Raw genomic sequence first — 24710 nt, 5'->3', positions numbered from 1 at the left:
ATGGTGAGGACGTGGATGTGATGAGGACCTACAAGTACCAGGGGTGCACCTGGATGACAGACAAGTGGAGCACTGACACAGAATCTGTGTACAAGAAGGGCCGGGTCGCCTCTACTTCCTGAGGAGACTGATGTCCTTTGGAGTATGCAGGTCTCTCCTTCACATGTTCTACCAGTCTGTTGTCGCCAGTACAATCTGGGGAAATGGTATCAACACGGGTGATGCCAACAAGCTCAATAAACTGATTAGAAAGGCTGGCTCTGTTATAGGAGTCAAACTGGACATACTGGAGGCTGTGGTAAAACAAAGGACCCTACGGAAAATCCTGGCAATTCTGGACAATGTTTTAAGAAGCACTTTTAAGAATAAACTAAGACAACTGCGCTGCCCCAAAGTGTGCTATATGAGGTCATTCTTACCCTCAGCCATTAGGCTCTATAATGAATCAACCTATAGCAGGGGAAGTGATGACCCTCTTCTGTTAGACTTTTTGAGGTAAATTATTTTTTTTATTCTTTCTACTTCTCTTCTAATATTTATACCTGTGCACTTGTAATGCTACTGTGACACTGTAATATCCTGTGGGATCAATAAAGTTTCACGCTATGTATCTTAACTTACTAAGGCATACTGAACACCAGGCCAATGTGCTGATAAATGGGTTATATAGGGCAGAAAGGCCTGTGTTTGCACTTTTGGGCTCTAAGACTTGCACTTTCTCATGAAAGTGATTTGTAGTACCTGTATTGCCTGATATTGTAGTGTTCAATTTAAATATAGACAATATATTAGCTCCAATCAATAACCAATTAGCTGACAGCATATTGCAACACCTAAGCAATGCCAAGCATATATATTTATTTTTACAAGATATACATTACTTTCAGGAATAAATACTCCACTTCAAAATTGGCACAGCAATGGTGAACAGGATTCATTAAGGCAGCATTAAGAAGCAGCTTACAATGTGGATAATAGGATTAGAGCTTGTAAAGCTAAAGAACATTCACTAAATGTGAAGGACATGTGAAACTGATAAACAGAGAAATGAGTAAACTGAAACCTCTTGCAATCTGTTCTTAATAAAAAGCAAGCAATCAGTAATAATTAACGTGGCAGAAAAGGAGATTACAAAAGTGAATAAGCAAAGAGGTTAAACTTTTTTTTTATCTGTCTTCAATGAGGTCATAAAGGACAGACAGGAATGACTGTAAAGCAAGGATCTCATGAAAGGGAAGAATCAAAAGTATGTCATATTAGTAGATCATTGAAAGGAGTGACTGGGGCTTAAAGCTGGCAAACCCCTTGATCTCCTCACCTACATTCTTGGCCTTTAAAAGCACTGGCTACAGAATTGCCTAGATTTTGGAGAGTCTCCATGGAAAGTGGCAAGTGCTCCATGTTCAACATTCAAGAAAGGAGAGGGGGAAATGGAATCAAGAAGAAACTAGTCTGATGTCAGTAGTTCAAGTTTAAAGTCAAGTTTAATACTGGGGGGCAGTACTGACTCCAGCTTGGACGTTGTGCCATACTCTGGTAGAGCACGCTGACTCCAACACCTCTCTCCTGGGTGGCTGTAAAGAGGCGACACTGCGGCTTCAGGCCAAGTCCCCTCTACAACCGAGACCACGCAGCTCGCCCACCGACCACCATAAATCAGTGAATCTGACTTGCAGCATTCCACATTGACAGTAACTAAGAAAAGCTGCAATTAGTTACTAAAAATGTGGCACTCCCCCACCGACCACCATAAATCAGTGAATCCGACTTGCAGCATTCCACATTAACAGTAACTAAAAAAAAAGCTGCAATTATTACCAAAAATGTGGCAAAGTCTATGCAAAATTTCAACATTGAAAATGTGGCAAATTCATGGAGTTAGATATGGGAAAGAGCGGACATAGTATAGTTGGATACTCAGAAGGCATTCGATAGTGTTGATCAAGTTAAGCCTCATAAGGATTGGGGCAGATTAAATCTTGGCTGCAGCACAAGGAACAAGGTGTAGGTATAAATGGGATATATTCAAGAGGGCAGGGTGTAAATACTGAAATGCCACAAGGATCACTGCTTGTAGTCCTGCTGCCTACAGTCTATGTCATCAAACACGGTGAGGAGACCAGCTCCTCAGCTACTGACAAAACTGGGTGTTACATCAGCTTAGAGAATAAGGAGACACAGGCCATTGTGCATGTCAAAGTGGCAGATGGAAGTTGTGAAAAAGGTTGCTGTGAAATTACAGCAAGAACAAAAACTGTGGTACTTTTGTTAAAAGGCAAGGTGCAAGTACATCTGTGCAGTTGTAGAACATGGAAACAGACCAATCATTCACGTCAACCAAGCTTCCCAACTAAGCAGGTCTCACTTGCCCACATTGACCAATACCCCTCTAAACTGTTTCTATCCAGGTACCTGACCAAATGTCAATTATATATCTGCCTCAACCACTTCCTCTGGCAGCATGTTTCGTATACTCTGTGTGGAAAGGTTGCCCCTCAGGTTCCTAGTAAATCTTTCCCCTCTGATCTGAAACCTTTGCCTGCTAGTTTTTGTTTCCCCAGCCCTGGGAAAAAGACTGTGCATTCGTTCACTCTATCTATGCCTCTCATTATTTCCTACACTCCACAAGTCAACCGCCAGTCTCCTGTGCTCCACGGAATAAAGTACCAGGCTGTGCAAGCTCACCCCAGTCCCTCGAGTGGACAACATCCTCATATTTTCAGTACTCTTTCCAGCCTTATAGCACTTTTCCTCGAGCAGGGTGACTAAAATTGAGCACAAACTCCAAGTGTGGCCTTGCACAACCGTAACATAACATCCTCTCGGCGATACTCAATGCCCAACTGATGAAGAACAGCGTGCCAAAAGAGATCTTCACCACCCTGTCCACCCGTGACACCATTTTCTCGGAACCATGTTTTTAGACTCCCTGGTCTTTCTACAACACAACCCAAGGTTGAGTAGATGGACCAATATCCTCTGGGGTTTAGAAGAATTACAATGTTCCCTTTAAATATTTAACATTCTTTGAGATTTGAAGGGAAGATGCTGGGAAGTCTGTTTATCCAGTCTGAACTCTAGTCACTAAACAGGGATAGAATCTGCGGCGTGAAAAGGGGTTGATATCTAACTAATCCGACAGAGAACTATGAGAATTTTCTAACCCTGCAAGCTGGGGTACACAGTCATTGAGAATATTCAACAGGATTTTGGTCACTACAGCAGCCAAGAGAAGAACTATAGGTAGTCCACCCATGCCCTCCACAGCCCCTCGAAGGGGTTGAGCTATTGAGTACGTTGGCAGGCAGCATCCCTTGATCGGCAGCTCATACCCCTTCTTTCTGTCGCTGCACACGTCGTTCTCTCAAAAGGGCCATTTTATGTCGGTCTTCCTTTCTCCCTTTCCCATACCATCCTTCTAAGGACCCATAGGATCTGTATAATCAAACACATCTTAGCCTCCTCAGTACTAGGAACACCAGGATCCTAAGCCACATTCTACTCTGTTGTTGAGTCAAATTCCTTCTATCCAGGACCAGAAACGCTTAATCTTGCGGCAGATGTTGAGGGATCCAGCCTTTTTGCTGCCTACACTTGTGCAGAGCCTCCACCAGGTTACCCTGATTAACCGCTGCAGCTTCTGCCAAAACCGCCTGTAAATCACCCAGTCTCCTGGGCTTGTGCCAGCTCTTTCTGCAGGAGTGAATGCAGCAGTGAAGTTATACAAGGGTTACGTTCGCTCCTCACCTTCATTCAGACTATGTATTACCTGCACTATTGAATACGCTGATGAAGTTCTCTAGGCTTGTCCCCCAGTCCACGTTTTGGTTTTCTTACAGCTATGGTGCTTAATTGGGCCACATCAAAAGGAGTAGAGTACCATGTCACAGCCAGTCTCCCTGACACCAGTGTCTCTTTCTGTTATCACAAGTGCCACTGGGGCCAGGGAGGGGTGTGTTGGGCACCCTGAGGGAGCCTGACCATAACGCTAATCATCCTCACTACTGTAGTTTGTTGCCTTTGTCTGCCAAATCACCCCAATCGATCATTAGTCCTTCCTCAAATGCACATATTACTCCTCACTAAGCTGCAGAGCAATCTTACTGCTTTTCTATTCATTACACTGGGTGTGGTCAGCACTTCTCCTCTACTCCAGTGCCAACTCTGCATGACGTTCATGGCAATCCTTAAACCCTGACTCTACCATTTCCATTTCTCTACTTCCATATTTCCCTTTCTACACTCCACACTGAATTTTACTAAATAGATCCTGCAGCATTTCATTCGGTTTTCTCTTTCTCATTATTTCCTGTAATCACATCTGCTTCCTAAATAACTATACAAGTAATTTCCTATTTTAATATCCAAACCTGCTAACCAACTCCAAACATGGTGCTGGACTATCTCTCCTTTCAAGCCCATCCAGGGATGCCAAATATGATAACCATTAACTTGGTCACTTAAGTTAGGTGAAGAACCACACAAACTAATTCAAACTACTCAGAAGTTTAATATATCAACTTACCAAATCAAATTAAAATATTTGCTTAATTCCTGAATACTACTGTTCCTCATGGACAGAGACTCACCCAAACTCACTTACACCAAATAGGGGATGACTTCTTGTCCAACCAACAACTTTTCTTTCTCCTTAACCTAGGCACTATGGTCTTTCATGTGATTGTTGGTCTCCCCAGAGTTCTCACTCGTTCTCACCTCCAAAAACTGTTATTATACTTTTTCCTTCTTAGTTCTACATTGCTCTACTTTGATTCTGTGGACTCTGATTCATCAAGCCAGTCCCTTATTGGCTCTAGCACAAGGCTACAGGTAGCGCCCCTTCCCCACGTATCTTTGATGCCAGTTCTTCATCGTTTTGTAGTGAATCAGACCATTTCACTCTAATTATAGCCTCTTCAAATCAGGCACTAGGCTCTGGCCATTTCAACTCACAGACACAGGCAACTCCTCTTATCAGCCTGTTTTCTTCTGCCTTATCGAGGAGCTTCTACAAATAATTTCTTATTTGGAAATGATCTCTGATTAGCAGATTATTGTTAGGGAATTTGTTATGCCTCCTTCCAAGTGCTTCAATGCTGAAAAAGTAAATTCAGGAAATGACAGCCTCCACTTCTTGCACCACCTAGCGAAAACCAAGATATTTGTTTTGTCCACTGGTCTTGGCATATTCCAGATATCTGTCTTCAGAATTTTACCCAACAGTAGGGTCTGACAGATATCTGTCTGCAGATTTTTAGCCACTAGAAGGGTTAGACAGGTTAGACAGATATCTGTCTGCAGATTTTTAGCCACTAGAAGGGTTAGAGCCAGGGTTAGACAGGTTAGACAGATATCTGTCTGCAGATTTTTACCCAACAGTAAGGTTAGACAGATATCTGTCTGAAGATTTATACCCAACATTAGGGTTAGACAGATATCTGTCTGCAGATTTATACCCAACAGTAGGGTTAGGCAGATAACTGTCTGCAGATTTTTAGCCGACAGAAGGGTTAGACAGATATCTGTCTACAGATTTATACCCAACAGTAAGGTTAGACAGATATCTGTCTGCAGATTTATACCCAACAGTATGGTTGGACAGATATCTGTCTGCAGATTTATACCCAACAGTATGGTTGGACAGATATCTGTCTGCAGATTTATACCCAATAGTAGGGTTAGACAGATATCTGTCTGCATATTTATACCCAACAGTATGGTTAGACAAATATCTGTCTGCAGATGTATACCCAACAGTAGGGTTAGGGTCATAGTCATACAGCATGGACACAGGCCCATCAGCTCAATACATCCATGCTGACCAAGAGGTTGCATTTGTCCGACATCCCTCTAAACCAGGGGTTCCCAACCTTTTTAATGCCATGTACCCGTATCATTAACTGGGCTCTGTGGACCTCTACTCTAAACCTTTCCTATCCGTGTACTTGTCTAAATGTCCTTTATACATTGTATTATACTTGCCTCAACCATTTCCGCTAGCAGTTTGTCTCTGTATGCACCAGGCTGTGTGGAAAACTTTGCCCTTCCAGTCTCTTTTACATCTTTCCCTCTCTCCTTAAACCTATATGCTTTAGTTTGGGCCTCCTTTACCTTGAGGGAAAAAGACTGGAAATCTACCGATGTAAAAATGTTGACATGGACCGCAGAACAGCCTAATTATGCTATGCTTCGGTGTCATATTTCTGTGTCTCTACATACCTACAACATGTTGTGTCACAGCTCCACTACTTTATTGCATTATTCATTGCTCAACACTACTCTGCTGTGTGGCTAGACACATATCTGGATGATTTCAGGTTTTAGTACCATACCGTCTGATCGGGCAGAAGACAGAAAGGTCTGTGAACATGTACCACAAGGGCATCTTTTGAGACACTTTATCAAGTTGACAAGTGATAAAGTTGAATTCTTGATCTCCCAATCTACCCTTGCACTTTGTCTACCTGCACTACACAGTTTCTGTAACACTATATTCTCCACTCTTTTATTGTGTAAGGAATAATCGGGCTGGATGGAACACAAGCAAAAGCTTTTTACTCCATCTTGGTGCAAGTGAAAATTAAAAAAAAACACAATTACTAATCTACACAAAAGCTGCAAGGACAAACCTGGTACTTGTGTTCCCATAAATACTGAAGTGTTATTTCCTGAACCAGACTGGCCCTGCAGAGTCTGGATCCAAATATCTTTTTAAGCATTTCGATGAGGTATTCATGATTTGAGTCCTCCATTGCGTAATGGTGATTGAAATCCAGAAAGATTACCTCCTTGCTGTGAGATTTCAAAAAATTGTTAATTTCTATCAGTCCATCATAAACCTTGTTGCCAAACAACCCATGGATGAAATAAAGCTCGCCCTCTTCTCCTGGTTTTGTGGAGACTCGGAGATCAAAGTAGCGGATGCCGGCTTCCAGCTGCTCTCTGAAAGTCAAGCTCTGCGTCACAGACCACTTCTTCATCGTTTTCTTCCAGAGAGAGCGGAAGATTCCAGCCAGATGCCTAACCACAACTGGCTGATCCAGACCAACAGGGGATGTCTCATCAATCCAAAAGCTGAAGGAGTCATGCGATCCTGTGAAGGAAACGGGGAAGATGCAGCTTACTCTTGGTACACAACACCCGGTCTCAATTTAATAATCTTTCATTTTCTTTGTGACCCAAAATCAAAACTCAACATGGACTCAAACCGCAGTAAGATGCTGGACAGAACCCCGCTTGGTCAGAGTCACCTGACTCCAACCACCCCGGAAATTCACTTTTCTCCTCGCTCCCATTAGGCAGAAAGCACAAAAGTCTGAAAGCATGTAACTGCCGGCCTCCATCCCAACGTTACACCTTAATGTCTACTAGCACTGCACTTTCTCTGTAACCATAACTCTTTATTCTGCATTCTGTTACTGTTTTATACTGTACGCCTCAATGCACTATTGTAATGAATTGATCTGGATGGATGGTGTTCAAGACAAGTTTTTCACTGTACCCCAATACACATGACATTATTTGTCAAAGGTCAGTGGGAAAACATTGATGCAGCAACTTGCGGACTGATGGAGAAGTTGTAGCATGTAGAGAGAGCCAAAACCTGAGGTTACACACACCCTCAAAATGCTGAAGGACTCAGCAGGTCAGGCAGCATCTGCGGAAAGAAACAAAGAGACCCTTCATCCGGACCTGTAGTTTAAACGTCAGGACAAATTCAGCGAGTTCTACTCTAACTCTCCTCAGAGCTCTGCAATTCCTTTACCTTTCAAACACTTGTCTATAAGTGTAAACTATGAAAAATAAGTACAACTTTACATATAGTTTGTGTGTACTTATGTCTGACATGTTTGCACTGCACTGTGCTGCTGCAATACAGTAAAAAGTTCATCGGCTGGGTAAGCATGCCCATGACAATAAACATGAAATTGATTTAGATCACTTTTGAAAGCCAAATTCCACTCCTGCTGATTATTGAGTAGCGTCCAGTGGATCTCCTTTCAACTGTTCTGTACAACACAGAAACAGGCCTTACAGCCAAACTAATTAAGTTAGTGATTAAAAGCTTAACTGAACTAATCTGTTCTGCCTGTGCAGTGTCCATGTATATCTGCTCACATCCCTCTATTCTGTGCATATTCAGCAAACTTTTAAATCCCTCTAGAGTATCTGCCCCCAGCACTAACCCTGGCAGCATATTCCAGGCACCCACCACTCTCTATGTAAAAAATACTTGCCTTTTTAATGTTCCCTCTCTCTCTCTCTCACTATCAGAACATGCCTTCAAGTGTTAGACACTTGTGTCCTGGGCGAAGGATTCTGCGCTTCTCACACATTACAAACTTCTATCAGGCCTCAGCCTCTGCCACCCCAGAGAAAACAACCCAGATTTGTACAACCTCTCCTCATAGTAAATGCCCTCTAATCCAGGCAGCGTCGTGGCAGCGTCGTGGTGAACCTCTTCCCCAAAGCCTCCACGTCCTTCCTGTAATAACACGTTTGCCTGTATTAGTTCAACTGTCAGGAGTTGAATGCTACACTCCAAATGTGGCCTAACCAGTTTTATAAAGAACTTATAGAGTTTTGAACTCAGTGCATCAACCAACAATGGCAAGCATGCCATATGCTTTCCTTATTATCCCAATGAGCTGTGAGGCCTCTTCTGGACTTAGATTTATACTGCCACTTCTCATCTTTCTGGACAAACTAGAAGATTTTTTGCATAAAGTTAATCTGCCATTTACCCACCAATCTACTGCTAAGCTCTTGAAGTCGATATACTTCTCACACTCCAATATGCTTCCGAGATTGCAGACGAATATGAAAATAGCGTTCTGAATATCCAAGCCCAAGTCATGAAATAACTTGGATCCTGGGGATCCACAACACACTCCTACCCACCCCTTTCAATCCCAGTCTGAAAAAACAACCATTCACTGCTCATCTCTTTTTCTCCTCATTCAGCCAATTTTCTATCCAAGTTGCAACAACCTTTATAATCCACAGGCTTCGACCTTTGTAAAAAGAGGTAATGCAACACTTGCAAGAAGATTTTAAGATTAAACTGACTCTCCTGGAGTTGCTGTATTTGAAAATAACATTTTCTTTTTAGCGTTCACGAATTGGATTTCCTTAAGTAAAGCCTTCAGGTCAGCAGATTTGAATAAGTAAAAACCGTCAAAAAAATGCTGCCAAAAGTTATTCGAACAGGGAGGCTTTCATCATTGCAATTTGATGACAGAGTATCTCAGGGAGGCTGCACCCCTGATTTAAATCTTCAACGGACAGGAATGGCCATCAGAAAAGGACTTACAAAACCACGGCCTGGAACCAGGAACACAATCAGGCTGCATTTTCCTCATGGAAATACGGTAATATGGAAATAGTATGTAAAACAACTGCAGCCACACTTTGTGTTAACCTACATGAACTGAGGCTTCATTCTGTGTGAAGTTGCCACAACATACAAACATGTACATGAAAATACAGATTACATTTAATTATTTACACCAAGCTGTGCTGCCCAGCAGCTCACTGATTTAAATCTAACCTAATCACAACACAAAATAACCCACTAATCAGTACACCTTTGGACTGTGGGAGGAAACCACGGTGTTCTGCATTCCTCCCAAATGCAGGTTAACTCAACAATGTACCTGCCCGATGTGTGCAGGGAGTTGACGGGAATGTAAGATGAGTGGTCAGCACAGAGTTGATGTGCTGAAAGGCTTGTTCTCATGCTGCACCTCTCTGATTCCACTACCTTTGGAAGGAAGATCCACAACTCATGAAATTCATACGCGTGCGTATGCACACACACGCACACACACGCACACACACACACACACACACACACACGCTAACAAAACATAACTGGCACCTGATGCAAGAGCAACTTTAAACAATTGGAAGATCAGAACGCAAAAAAATAAGAGATTTTGAGTAACATGACAAAATATAGAAATTTGAATGATTGTTTACCTGCTACAAATTATTGCATTGTTTCAAGTTTAAATACACTGAAAACACACTGACTTTTGATATAAACAGGCTGTGAGTTCAGTCGAACCAGACCAGTGGGACTCAGAGGTCTGACAGAGTGGAGAGAGCCTGGCATCAAGGTAAGTCATTCCCCCTTCTTCATTGGGAATGACTCATCCTACACTTTTTCCGAAAGGGAGTAGATGCCTGCTGACTAAATGTGGCATAACAGGTGTGGATGGTTGAGACATAAGTATTATTCCATGGTCCAGACGCGTTAATTAGTGATTTAAGTGACTGCACATACAAATAATGGATGAATGACTACAGCTGCATATGGAAATTTTGCATACATATTACAAGCAGACACCACCTTACATTTGTCAATGGAATGTAGCCTAATTAATGTGATAGAAAATAACAATCTCACTGGTCTTTATTGGTCCTTGTTTTCTGCAGTTACTGTCTAATAAGGAGTTGGAGAATACAGTGACCTGGTGTCAAACAAAACACATTCCCTCAATGTCAGCAAACCAAGGGAACTGGTCATTAACTTCAGGAAGCAGGTAGGAGTAAACATCTGTCTGTATCAATGCCTCGGAGGTGCAAGTGGTTGTGATCTTCAAGTTCTAAGGTGTAAGTATCACTTACAATTGTCCTGGTCCGACGACAAGGATGCTATGTCCAAGAAAGTGTGCCAGTCTTTCTGCTTCCTCAGAAGGTGAAGGAAATTTGGAATGTCTCCAATGACCCTCACTAACCTTTACAGTTGCACCACAGAAACCATCTTATGGCAAAACTGCAGTTATTTGCATTATTGTAAGCAAGTTCAGGAAGCTTGCAGACCAGACTGATATTATCACTAAGCACATCAAATAGCTGATCTGATCCCAGCTCTACTCCTTCCTGTTTCTTCACCTCTCCCCCTCTCTGAGTCAGAACGTTCAGTCCTCACCAAGCGCCTTACCCTTGGCCCCCTTCACCCGCATCTTACTGAGTTCCTCGCCCGCCATGATACTGAGTTCTTCCATAGCCTGCACCTCCAAGCCCACTTCTTTGGCAAGAATTGCCCACCCCAAACTGATGATCCTTTCCCCCATCTCCAGTCCTCCTCCTCTTAGACACTCCACTCTGACTCCCCGCCTGCTGTGGATCTTTTCATCTCAAATGACCAACAAGACATCAACCAATTTGCCTTCAGCACTTCTTTCTCCTCCCCCAAGCCTATCCCCCTCTGAACATACTGCCCTCACTGTCTCGGCACCAATCCTAACCTTACTATTAATCTCATAAACAAAGGGGTAGCTGTTGTAGTGTGCCAGACTGACTTCTACCTTGCTGAGGGCAGGCGGCGACTCTTGGACACCTCTTCATACCTACCCCTCGAAGGGGACCGTTCTCCGGACCATCATATCAGACCTCATCAACTCTGGAGAACTCCTACCCACTGACACCAAACTCGTAGTCCCCTTACCCTGCACTGTCTGATTCTACCCCTACCCAAGATCCACAAACCTGACTGTCCAGGTAGGCCTATTGCCTCCACCTGCTCCTGCCCCACTGAACTCGTGTCCTCATTCCTCGATTCTGTTCAGTTCCCCCTTTGGTTCAGTCTCTTCCCACCCACATCCGCGACACTTCTCACGTTCTCGATCCCCTCAGTAACTTTCCATTCCCTGGCCCTGACCGCCTCATTTCATCATGGATGTCCAGTCCCTATACACTGAATACCCCATTAAGGCCTTGAAACTCTCCGCTTCTGTATCAATGAAAGAACCAACTGGGTCCCCTCCACCACCAGCCTCCTCTGTCTGGCAGAACTGGTCGCCACCCTCGACAACGAACGCAGAACCGGTCCCCACCCTCGACAACGGTCACGGAACCAGTCCCCACCCTCGACAACGACCACAGATCCGATCCCCATCCATGACAACGATCACGGAACCGGTCCCCACCCTTGACAACGACCGCAGAACTGGTCCCCACCCTCGACAACGACCGCAGAACCGGTCCCCACCCTCGACAACGACCGCAGAACCAGTCCCCGCCCTCGACAAGGATCCCTTTGGCTCCTCCCACTTTCTCCAGACTCAGAGGGTAGCCATGGGCCCCAGATATGTCTGCCTTTTTGCTGGCTACGTACAACAGTCCTTGTTCCAAGCCTTTCCTGGTAATGCTCCCCAACTCTTTCTCCACTACATTGATGACTGCATTTGTGCTGCTCCATGCACCCATGCAGAGCTCGTCAATTTCATCAACTTTGCCTTCAACTTCCACCCTGCCCTTAAGTTCACTCGGTCCATTTCTGACACCCCCCTCCCCTTTCTCGATCTCACTGGCTCCATCTCTGAAAACAAACTGTCATCCAACATCTTATATAAACCTACCAATTCCCACAGTTATCTTGATTATATCTCTTCCCACCCCATCTCTTGTAAAAATGCCATTCTCTTTCGTCAATTTATTCAACTCTGCCGCATCTGTTCCCAGGCCGCGGCCTTCCATTCCAGGGCATCAGAGATCCCCTTCTTCTTCAAAGAACGGGGGTTCCCTTCCTCCATCATTGATACTGTCCTCACCCACATCTCCTCCATTTCCTGAACATGGATGCCCACCCCATCTTCATGCTGCCTTAATGGTGATTGAGTTCCTCTTGCCCTCACCTACCACGCCATGAGTCTCCGGATTCAACAAATCATTCTCCACAACTTACGTTGTCTCCAAAGGGATCCTACCACCAAACACATCTTTACCCCTCCACCCCTCTGCTTTCCACAGGGATTGCTTCCTCCGTGATTCCCTTGCCCCTTTCTCCCTCCCGGCACTTATCCACGCAAGCAGCCAAAGAGCAACAACCTCCTTCACTTCCATTCAGGGCCCCAGACAGTTCTTCCAGATGAGGCAATACTTCACCTGCGACTCTGCTGGCATCATCTATTGTATCCAGTGCTCCCAATCTGGATTGGTGAGACCCATCATAAATTGGAGGATCTCTTCATCGAGCATCTATGCTCCATCTGCCAAAAGTGGAACTTTCTGGTGACCAAACTTTTTTTATTCCTATTCCCATTGCCACATGTCCGTCCAAGGCCTCCTCTTGTGCCACGGTCAGCCCACCTTCAGGTGGAGGACCAACACCTTATACTCCATCCAGGTAGCCTCCGACCAGATGGCATGAATATCAATTTCTCCTACCGGTAAAATTATTTTCCCTCCCCCTCCCTCCTCCTTCTATTCCCCAATCTGGCCTCTTACCTCTTCTCTGCTGCCTGTCACCTTCCCCTTGGTCCCCTCCTGCTTCCCTTTTTCCTGTGGTCCATTCTCATCTCCTATTTGATTCTTTCATCTCTAGCCCTCTACCTTTCCCACCCACCTGGCTTCACCTCTTACCTTCCAGCTATCCTCCTTCCCCTCCCCGTCACCTTTTTATTCTGGCATCTTCCCCCTTTCTTTCTGTTCCTGAAGAAGGGTCTTGGCCCCAAAAGTTGACTGTTCATTCATGTCCATAGACACTGCCTGACCTGCTGAGTTCCTCCAGCATTTTGTGTGTGTTGCTTTGGATTTCCAGCATCTGCAGAATCTCTTGTGTTTATGATCTGTGAATCGTTGGGGGGATTTCAGAACTCAGAGAGTCAACCCTCACAATAATCTCAGGAGTCTGGATCTGTGTCCTCAGAACTTTTAAGAATATCTGTGTGAATTAGTTTGTCCAGGACAAAGGCATTTACAGAGGTGTCTACCGATTACAACATGTTTCCACTATAAATATGTTCCTCAAAGGAACAATTTGTATCTATGGTGATTGTATTGGATCACCTGTCATACCTTTGATCTGAAGGGTATAAGAATGTGATATATGTTGAGTTTGGGAGAAACCATCAAGAAAGTCTCCAAGAGAATGTTTGTTTGTCGTGATGAATAAAGCCTTTCATATCCACCAGCTTCTCCAGTGACTTACTCACAGTCACAACACTTCATGTTGCCCAAGATAATCAAGGATCAGCCCCACCCAGGTCATTCTCTCTTCCGCTTCCCCCTGCATTGGGCAGAAGATACAAAAGCTCAAAAACACATACCACCTGGCTCAGGACAGCTTCTATCCCACTGTTCTCAAACTCCTGTGCAATGAAAATGAACACTTCATCTGCCAATCTACCTACTCGTGGCTCTTGCACTTCATTTGCCTAACTACACTGCATTTTCTCTGTAACAGTAACACTCTATTCTGCATACTGTTTTCTTCCCTTTTATACCACCTCAGTGTCATTTATGGAATAGTCTGTCTGGAAAAAACACAAACAAACAGCTTTTCACTGTATCATGGTAGGTGTGACAATAGTAACCCAATACCAATGACTGACTGGTAGGCTGTACTGTAAGTGTCTTAATTATGAGAGACAGTTTACAACTCAGATTGACTGAACCGCAAAGACGAAAGCCTACAGAGACAGGCTTGGCAATTATTGAGAACTATTAGCTGGAGGATTGTGGCTAACCCTTCTCGTTTTGTTAAAAGACCATTGACCTGAAAATTAAACTCAGTTTCTTTGTCACACCTGCTGAAAATTTCCAGTTTTTTAAAATCTTATATTTATCAAATTTGGTTGTGAAGTTGTATTATTGTAGAACATGTAGATTAGAAAACTGACTAACCTCAAGGAGGATACTGGCTCGTAGAGTTTAACTTGAGGTACCAAACTGAACTAGGAGTAAGTACAGACATTTAAAGTTCACAATGGAAATGTGGGAGGTTATTTCGAGGGGACTCGCATAGGGTTCTGGACAGGTTTGTCCCACTGAGGCACAGGGTGAAATCTTCAGAAGCAAAAATTGGCCATGGGTCTGGGGTTACAAAGTAGCTAGGAAGAAATTTCAGAGTACACCAAGGAGAGCTAAAAGGGGGCAGAAGTACGATTAAGGACACCACAAAATGTTTTACATGTATGTGAAGAACGGAAGGATGACTAGAGTGAGGATATGACTGATCGAGGATAAAAAAGAAAATGTGCCTGGAGTCAAAGATGGTAGTGGAAGTCTGTAATGAATACCTTGCTTCAGTATTCATCATTGAAAGGGACCTTGACATTTGTGAGGACAGCATAAAGCAAAATGATATGTTAGAGCAGGTTCCTGCTAAGGAGGAGAATGTACTAAATTCCAGGGCTGAATAGGAGATGCTCCAGGTTACTACAGGAGGTGAGGGAAGAGATTGCTGCACTTTTGGCAATGATCTTCAGTGGATTCATTGGTTCCATTTAAATTCAGAGAATGTAGACAGAATACAACCTGAAATTCTTACTCTTCACAGACATCCACGAAACAATAAAAACCCCCAAAGAATGAATGACAGAAAAACATTAGAACCCCAAAGCCTTGTGTTCTCACTGGTCATAGGAAGATCGGAGGGAGCAAATGTTATTCCTTTGTCCAATAAAGGGGATAGGTATAACCCTGGAAATTACAGACCAGTGGTGGGCAAATTATTTGATTAAATTCTTAGAAGAGGGTTTATGAGCATTTGGAGTAGCATAGTCTGATTAGGGGTAGCTTCAAGAGGGGCAGGTCATGCCTTTGAGGTTGTGACGACGCATATTGATGAAGGTAGGGCAGTGGATGTAGTGTATATAGATTTTAATGAGGAGTTTGATAATGCTTCCCATGGTAGGTGCATTGAGAAAATCAGGAGAGGTGCGATCCAGAGAAAATTGGCTGTGTGGATTAAGAATGGGCTTCTCATTCAGACAACGGTAGTAAAATAATTTCAAGCGTGTATAAGGGTTTGTCAAATCTTAAAACACATTCAACTTCATACATTAAAACAAAATGGGAGAAGGAAGGAGGGATAATAATATTTGAGGAAGACTGGACAATAATATGGAGGTATCAATGGAAGTGTACCAGTTCACAGAAATGGAGGGAGTTCGGGTGGAAAAACTTGATAAGATATTTTATTACACCCTCTCAGAAATTCCATTATGATAGTAACCTCCCTGTTTGCTGGAGAAATTGTGGAAATCAAAATGCGAACTATTATCATATTTTCTGGAAATGCCCCATTATCAAAGACTATTGGAGTGGGATACATAATGCCCGACAAGACGTCTCTAAATGTGAAATACCTTTAGAGAGTAAGACCATATATTTTGGGTATATCCCTCAGGAATGGTTGAAAAGAGATAAATATTTAATGAATTTCACCAGCTGATGGCTGGTAAAAAGACCCTTACCAGGAAATGGTTATCACAGGAGAGCCCAACTTTAAATGAATGGATGGAAATTACAATGGACATTTACAAAATGCAGAAGATAACAGCATCTGTTAATCATAAGTTGAAACAACTTTATTCATACTGGAAAAAATGGTTTAACTACATAACACCTCAAAGCCTGATCTTATTCTCACAAGTCAATGAATATGTTGTAAAAAAGATCACTCCCTACTCTGTACATAGTTTTCTTCTTTCGATTGTTCTTTCTTTCCTCTCCTTTCTCTAAATGTATACCTCAGATAAATATTATGTGGAGATTTGTGACAAATATGACTATATGATATATATGTACAGTATCTGAAATACATCTTATGGAAATGTTTGTTTGATGATGAAATTCAATAAAAAATAAACTACAAAAAAAGAGAATTGGCTTCTCCATAGAAAGCAAAGGGTGATGTTAGATTCTGTCTGGAAGTCAGTGATCAGTTGTATTCCTCAAGGATCTGCTCTGGGTGTCCTACTCTTTGTGATTTTTATAAATGACTTGGATGAGGAAGTGGAGGCTGTGTTAGTAAATTGGCAGCTGACACAAAGTTTGGCAGAGTTGTAAATAGTGTATAATGTTGTCATAGGTTACAACGAAACATGGGCAGAGATTCAGCCCAGAAAAGTATTTAGTGATTCACATAGAAAGGTTGAATTTGAAGACAGAATGCAAGGTTAATGGCAGAATCCTCAGTACTGTGGAGTAAGAGAGGGATCTTGGGGTCCACGTCCATGGATCCCTCAAAGTTGCCGCACAAGTTGCTTAAGAATGCATATGGTGTGTTGGTTTTTACTAATCGGGAGATTGAGTTGAGTCATGAGGTAATGTTGCAACTCTATAAGACCGTGGTTAGACCACACTTGGAATATTGTGTTCAGTTTTAGTCGCTGCATTATAGAAAGGCTGTGGGAGCTTTAGAGAGGGTGCAGAGGAGATTTACCAGGATGCTTCCAAGATTCCAGGGGAACCTGGCTGTGTGGATTCAGGATTGACTGCCCACAAAAGGCAGAGGGTGATAATAGGTGGAGCCTGGGATGGAACTACTGATAACCAAAAACAGGAAAGCCTACAAAAAGTGGTGGATATAGCCCAGACATCACAGGAAAAGCCCTCCACACCACTGACCACATCAGAAGAGGCCCAGCCACAAGAAAGCAGCATCTATCAAGAAATTGATCACCCAGACCAGGCTGTCTTCTCACAACTGTTATCAGGAAGGAGGTACAGGAAACTTAGGTCCCACGACATCAGGAACAGTTATCACCCTGCAACCACCAGGCTCCTGAACCAGAGTGGATAACCTCACTCACCTCAAATCTGAACTGACTCACCAAGGACGTGACACCTCATGTTCTCAGTATTATTTATCTATCTATTAATTTATTTATTTACACTTTGGTTGTTTGTCACTCTTTGGGCTGATTCTGTTCTATTTCTTTGTTCTACTGTGAATGCCTGCAAGAACATGAATCTCATGCTAGTATTTGGTGACATATACACACCTTGATAATAAATTTGTTTGAAGATCACTGACTAGTGGCATTCCAGAGATCTATTCTCAGACCCCTGTGCTTTGTGATTTTTATAAATGACCCTTATGAGGAAGTAGAGGGCTGGGTTAGTAAGTTTTCAGATTGGTGGTGTTGTGGATAGTGTAGAAAGTCGTCATATGTTATGACACAGACATCCCACCCTGCAGAAACTCATTTCAGGGATGTAGCACCATCAATTTGCAGGAGACACCCGGAACTTCTGGGAGAGGTGGGATGTCTGCAACAGATGTTAGCAGCTAGCCAGCTGGTTTAAATAACGTTAGCTATGCTAATGAACAAATGACACCTGTTAAACTCACCTCAACATGTCTCTTACAGTCATTTAGGCAATAGAAAAGTCACTGTTGCAAACAGCGCAGCGAGCAACACTGTCACTATTTTGACCCCTATTAGGCAGGGGTACACTTTAGTGTAGTCTGGGGTGACGTACATTTTATATTTTCTTTTTTTTGGAACACTGTGCCATGGCACGCTCTTGCTCGTGCTCTCTCTCTCTCTCTCTCTCTCTCGTGGTCACTCTTGCGCTCCCTCTCTCTCTTGCTCGTGCGCTCGCTCTTGCTTTCTCTTCTCACTCACTCTCAAAAAAATTGATTTCCGTGATATTGTATATAATTTGCAGGCATCAGGGAGCCACTATTAATATGCGGGAGACTCCCAGAACTTCTGGGAGAGGTGGGATGTCTGTATGACAGGACATTGATAGGACATGAAGCTGGGCTGAGAAGAGGCAGACGAGTTCAACGAAAAAATGTGAAGTGATTCACTTTGGAAAGTCAAACTTGAAGGCAGGATACAGGGTTAATGGCTGGATTCTTAACAGTGTGGAGGAACAGGGCATCTCGGTGTCCATGTCCATTGATCCCTCAAAGTTGCCATACAAGTTGATAGGGTGGTGAAGAAGGTATATGGTGTGTTGGCCTTCGTCAGTCAGGGATTGAGTTCAAGCGTCACAACGTAATGATGCAGCTCTCTAAAACTCTGGTCAGACCACACTAGGAATATTGCGTTCTGTTCTGCTTGCCTCATTATAGGAAGGATGTGGAAGCTTAAGAGAGGATGCAGAAGAGATTTACTGAATGCTGCCTGGAGCATTTCATATGAGGATAGATTGAGTGAGCTGGGGCTTTTCACCCCAGAGTGAAGGGTGAAACGTGACTTGATGGAAGTGTAGAAGATCAAGTGGATAGCCAGAAACTTTTTCCTCAGGGTGGAAATGGCTAAGAAGAGAGGGCATAATTTTAATGTGATTGGGGGAAAGTATGAGGGGGAGGGAGGGGGGAGGGATTAGTTTTTTTGGAAACACAGAGAGTACATATAAGGTGCTACCTGGGGTGGAGGTAGAGGTAAAGGTAAAGACTCCTAGCTAGAAACATGGATGATAAAAAATGGAGGGCTCGGTGAAAAGGAAGGGTTATATTGACCTTGGTGTAGCCCATCACTGTGAGCCAAATAGCCTGTACTGTGATGTACTGTTGTGTGTGTGTTCTATTTGATGAGTATAGGCCCAGAGGCATCAAACTCTCCTCATGAGTTAAACCATTCATTCCCGGCTCATTCTTGTTGATATCTGTCCTTCCCCTCCCAGCAATGAAAAAGTTTACCTTTGACCCCACCAGCTCCCTTTCTGTCATCTTGAAGGAGATTCACAATCAGATCTTCCCCTCAGATCAACAATTACACTATCACTATCAGATCTTCCCCTCAGATCAACAATTACACTATCACCATCAGATCTTCCCCTCAGATGAACAATTACACTATCACCATCAGATCTTCCCCTCAGATCAACAATTACACTATCACCATCAGATCTTCCCCTCAGATCAACAACTACACTATTCACTATCACAGGGGTAAGCAACCTACGGCCCGCGGGGTTATTTTGACCAGCCCACCAGCAAATACTGTATTGGGATACTATGCTTATCTGGCCCGCGAGCGATTTTTCCTTATTCTGAGTGTTTCACGCGACCACACTGATGGACATGCATGGCATCTTGTTACACTGGCCCCAGGTTCCATTTTGTTCCAAACCAAACACTGATATATACGAATGACGGGAAGGCAGACTACCTTATTAATATGTATTAGATACAATCTGTGCATGCGCAGGTGTGCCTAGAAAATGTTGCTGTGAAGAAGGTGGCGAATATCAGGCGACATTACAAGACCTGCCATAGTGGAAATTTAAACAAATTTACTAGGCAAGCAAGGAAAGATGAAGTTGAGCAAATGAAAGCTAGTTTCGGAAAACAAACGTAATTTTTTGCCAAGAAAAGCAGTGAAAATAAAGGAAATACCCGTACCAGCTACGAAGTCTCAAAACATATTGCAGAAAGGATGAAGCCTTTCCAGGTGGAGAGTTTGTCAAAGAAACTGGCAGTGGTGGATATTGCTTGTCCTGAAAAGAAATCTTTATTTGCATCTATCAGTCTGTCAGCAAGAACGATCACACGGCCAGTTGAAAGTTGTTTAAGGGATGCCTGCAACGAATTGCAATTTTTTTCAATTGCGCTTAATGTGAGCACAGACTTGAGAGACACTGCTCAACTTGCAGTGTTTGTGCAAGGAGTAACCTCAACGTTTCAAATTTTTGAAGAGTTTATTCAATTAATTCCTATGAAGGACACGGTTACTGGAGCAGACATTTTTGAAGCTTTGTTGAAAATGATGTCAAAAATGAAACTTAATGTGTCGAAGCTAATTGGCATCACAACTGATGGGGCACCAGCAATGGTGGGACAGAAAAAAGGCATCTTCGCATTGCTGCAAAGACAAATGGAAAACCTTGGAATCGCACAGAAACTGGTTAAAATTCATTGCATTATCCATCAAGAGGCATTATGGGCCAAGTCTTTGAAATTAAAGGATGTTATGGACATTGTTGTGAAGGCAATGAATTTGATCCTATCTCATGGATTGAATCATTGCCAGTTTCAGCAGATTTTGTTGGATACGGAGGCAGAATATGCGGACCTGGCTTATTTCTGCAATGTACACTGGCTTAGCTGACGGTCAATGCTGGAAAGAGTATTTGCATTGCATGAAGAGGTGGCAATATTCCTTGAAAGCAAAAATGAGGATGCTTCACATTTTCGTGATCCTGATTGGCTTGCAACCTTGGCATTTCTTGTGGACGTTAGATCTCATTTAAATAACTTGAATTTACAACTTCAAGGAAAAAATCAGCTGATACGTGAGATGTATGGTCACATTGTGGTCTTTGAAAGAAAGCTGCAAATGTGGGAGTGTCAACTTCAAAAAGGAAATTGTGCACATTTTCCCACTTTTCAAAAAAGTAAAGATCAAGATCCAGGCATTTTTGTGAATATGGTCCAAGAATTGAGAAAAGAGTTTTCATCTCGTTTTTTTAAAAACGCAAACACGAGGAAATCTGCAGATGCTGGAAATTCAAGCAACACACATTAAAGTTGCTGGTGAACGCAGCAGGCCAGGCAGCATCTCTAGGAAGAGGTACAGTTGACGTTTCGGGCCGAGACCCTTCGTCAGAACTAACTGAAAGAAGAGCCTCCCCTCAGATTAACAATTACACTATCACCATCAGATCCTCCCCTCAGATTAACAATTACACTGTCCACCATCAGATCTTCCCCTCAGATTAACAATTACACCATCACCACCCACTCCGAGTCATTCAGCCTCTCAGTCACTCCACCACAAACAATGTTTGTTCTCTCTGTGTTTCCACTTTTCTGCTAAAGTATGCTCAGTTTCTAATGTTTCTCCGTTGTGATGAAACATTAACTATTTCTCTCTCTGATTGTGTTGCCTGACCTGCTGACTGCTTCCAGAATGTTCTGTTTTCAATTCCAGATCCAGTATCTGCAACATTTTCCGTTTAACTCTTGCTGGGGTTGTATAGGGTTCCGATGTGGCCACACTTGGGAGTACTGAGCGTAGTTGTCTGTGAGTTCCTACAAATATACAGCAGTGCTATTTTGCTTGGAATGATTTCTATGAGAAAAGACTGACAATGGTCCTACAACAAAGATTCCCTCACTGCATACTAAAAACATACTCCAATGATCCCACAGGTCCTGTAAATTATATCCTGTGGCCTCAGTAATCAGCTCTAGTACCTCCGGGGTTGCTTCTGAATTTCAATCCCGTTAAAATGAGTATTAATAAATATTAAGGCCATGTATTGAGGTGAGGGAGGGCAAGTTCAAAGGAGATATATGGGACAAGTTTTTTAAATAAAACACAGAGAGGCAGATGCCTGGAATATGTTGCCAGGGGTGGTTGTGGTAAAGGCAAATGTGATAGAGGCATTGAGGAGGCTTCTAGACAGCCACAGGCAGAGAATGGAAGGATATGGAAGGGATTAGCTTAGTCAGGCATTTAAATGATGAGTTCAGCACACTGTGAGTTTTGTACTATATTCTACACTTGTCCTCTAATCGTTGTCAGTTTTAGGAAATGTCATCAATCCGAATGTGAACCTTCCCTCTCTCTCCACAGACACTACCTGACTTGCTAAGTATTTCCAGCATTTTCTGCCTTTACCTGAGCAGGAATTCCTACTTTTGCACAGGTTGCAAGGACACACGTATCACTCGGCTTCTAATTAACTGGTACATCCTCATGTTTACCAACCGCATTCATTAACGAGCACAAGATCAAACCGCACACAAACACCCACTGTTTCTCAACAGTTCCTTCAAATGAGTTCCATGGGGGACAATCAGTGTTGAAACGAGGAGGTGACTGACTGCGACCATCTGTCGGAAGGGAGCAGGACACAAAATACTAACGCGATCTAATTAGTTATCAGTGTAAAACTGATACCTGTGACAGACGACACCGAAAAACAATCTCTGCCCCTTACCTGAATTACTAAAATTACCTGAAGAATACTGCAACGCGTTCCAGTTGATCGCATACCGTCAGTACGAAAGTTCAGACAAATTTAACAATTAAAAATGTCACCTTATTGTGCTGTCATTTGTGTTTGCTTACAAAATATTTAACAGTAGGTTGTAAGTACCTGAAACATTATCTTTATTAAAAATGTGTATTAAAAGTACAGGCTCTTTGCTCGTCAATAATTTTCTACTGCTGAGGAAGGAGTTCTAATATGAATTAAGGAGTCGGTCAGAGATGGTGCACCCCAGAAACACACTATTTACTTGCAACAGCGACACGAAACAACGCTGCCAGCAAAAAGGCAATGCTGTCAAAGTTAGCACGGAGCAGAATAAAACTAGAGAAGTGGCAGTAAACCTAAATAGAACATTGGTGTAATGGTTGTAGATTGCACAGTCTGGAACAAGAAAGAGCCACGGGATAATTCATAAAGAAGATTCGCCAGATAATACCAGCACAGGCAGGTAACAATCAGCAACAATTCAACTGCCAGGCACCTTTACCCCCACAGAGCTGAACTGATCAGATGCATTTTAACACTGGACAAACACCTACAGCTAACGCTGATAAACTGAAGCTAATAAACAGCTACATACAATATACTACAATACACAATGGCACGCAGGGGTAGACGGTACAAACGCAGGCCGGATAATGTAGAGACACAGACAACACGCAGCACATACATATTAGCAAATGTAACTGCTGTGTCCATAGTGACAGGTTACACGTAATGCATTGTGTGGGTGCTGGTCTGCACAGGTTGTACACGGTACATACACTGCGCACAGCCAGTTTAATCCCAGTTTAGACTCGGTCACCAGGCAATATCGGAACCTCGCCTCGGGCGGACACTTACCGGGCACGGCCAGATTGGCGAGGGGCAAGTCACAGAGCGCCGGTGGGAGGCAGCCCATCCAGTCTGCATGCGGTTTCCCCGAGCTGGGCACCGGCCGCACTAAACGACCCCAACCATCCCGCAGCCTGGCCGCCATCAGCTCGCCGCCGGCACACTGGATGGGGCGGGGGAGGAGCCACCAGTTTCCGGGGTAATCCGACACGGCCGTCATCACGACTCAAGGGGCGGGCGTGGGACACACCCACAGAGCAACACAGTCATCTCCTTACACACTACAGAGCAACACAGTAGTTACACACCCACAGAGCAACACAGTCACCTCCTTACACACCACAGAGCAATATAGTCACTTCACTATACACACAGTACAGTTACACACCCACAGAGCAACACTCACTTCACCATACACACACACAGAGCAACACACTCACATCAGTATACGCGCACAGTACAGTTACACACCCACAGAATAACACAGTCACCTCGTTACACACCCACAGAGCAACACACTCACTTCACTATATACACACAGTACCGAGTTACACACCCACAGAGCAACACTCTCACTTCACTATACACACACAGTACAGTTACACACCCACAGAGCAATACAGTCACTTCACTATACACACAGTACAGAGTTACACACCCACAGAATAACACAGTCACCTCGTTACACACCCACAGAGCAACACACTCACTTCACTATATACACACAGTACCGAGTTACACACCCACAGAGCAACACTCTCACTTCACTATACACACACAGTACAGTTACACACCCACAGAGCAATACAGTCACTTCACTATACACACAGTACAGAGTTACACACCCACAGAATAACACAGTCACCTCGTTACACACCCACAGAGCAACACACATACTTCACTAGACACACACAGTAGAGTTACACGCCCACAGCAACACACTCACTTCAGTATACGCACACAGTACAGAGTTACACACCCACAGAATAACACGATCACCTCCTTACACACCCACAGAGCAACAGTCACTTCACCATACACACACAGTACAGAGTTACACACCCACAGAGCAACCCACACACTTCACTATACACACACAGTACAGTTACACACCCACAGAGCAACACATTCACCTCCTTACACACCCACAAAGCAACACAGACACTTCACTATACACACAC

The 24710-nt window shown here is 43.4% G+C and overlaps 1 protein-coding gene across 2 annotated transcripts in view; it reads right to left on the bottom strand.

The window, feature by feature from the left end:
• The window catches only part of plcxd2 (phosphatidylinositol-specific phospholipase C, X domain containing 2), a 49778-nt gene extending 26096 nt beyond the window's left edge, over window positions 1-23682 (bottom strand). The window contains exons 1-3 of one of the 2 annotated variants that reach the window (XM_063051312.1): window positions 23539-23677; window positions 8400-8485; window positions 6630-7093 (exon numbers count right to left, since the gene is read on the bottom strand). In XM_063051312.1, coding sequence (XP_062907382.1) covers window positions 6630-7093; window positions 8400-8409 — 474 coding nt within the window. In that variant the 5' untranslated portion in view covers window positions 8410-8485; window positions 23539-23677. Of the gene's footprint in view, window positions 1-6629; window positions 7094-8399; window positions 8486-23538 lie in introns of both variants that reach the window. The other variant, XM_063051311.1, reaches the window with a different exon arrangement.
• Between the last annotated feature and the right edge of the window lie 1028 nt (window positions 23683-24710).

This window comes from Mobula hypostoma, chromosome 6, assembly GCF_963921235.1.
Source record: "Mobula hypostoma chromosome 6, sMobHyp1.1, whole genome shotgun sequence".
Taxonomy (NCBI): Eukaryota; Metazoa; Chordata; class Chondrichthyes; order Myliobatiformes; family Myliobatidae; genus Mobula; species Mobula hypostoma.
Note: the sequence above shows the minus strand (reverse complement) of the source record. Positions and strands in the feature narration are given on the sequence as shown.